This window comes from Penaeus monodon, chromosome 30 (assembly GCF_015228065.2).
Source record: "Penaeus monodon isolate SGIC_2016 chromosome 30, NSTDA_Pmon_1, whole genome shotgun sequence".
In the NCBI taxonomy this organism is placed as follows: Eukaryota; Metazoa; Arthropoda; class Malacostraca; order Decapoda; family Penaeidae; genus Penaeus; species Penaeus monodon.
In genome coordinates, this window is record NC_051415.1 from 6,148,518 (window position 1) to 6,148,747 (window position 230).

A 230-nucleotide genomic window follows, 5' to 3' on the forward strand; every position below is an offset into this window, starting at 1 on the left:
ATAAACTGGCCAAATTACCCACCGACATCGCCCTGTTTGTACACCGGCTTGTCCGTCTGCACGAGCACCGTCGCTCCCTTGGGGCTGAAGGAAAGGACGGTCTCGTTGGTGAAGGCCGAGCCTGTGAGTCCTCCAAGCTCGTTCCCTTCGAGGCGCAGTCTGTACTTGCCTCCGGAGCTTCCTGGGGGGACCTGAAGGGGGGGGGGGAGGGAAGGAAGCCGGTTTGTTAG

General features: G+C 60.9%; 1 protein-coding gene across 1 annotated transcript in view; it reads right to left on the reverse strand.

Moving 5' to 3' along the window:
• Positions 1-230, reverse strand: part of LOC119592334 — a gene marked incomplete in the record, with an annotated part of 163,568 nt that overhangs the window by 3,536 nt on the left and 159,802 nt on the right. Inside the window, 1 exon segment of the mRNA XM_037941161.1 lies at positions 23-191. Coding sequence (XP_037797089.1) covers positions 23-191 — 169 coding nt within the window.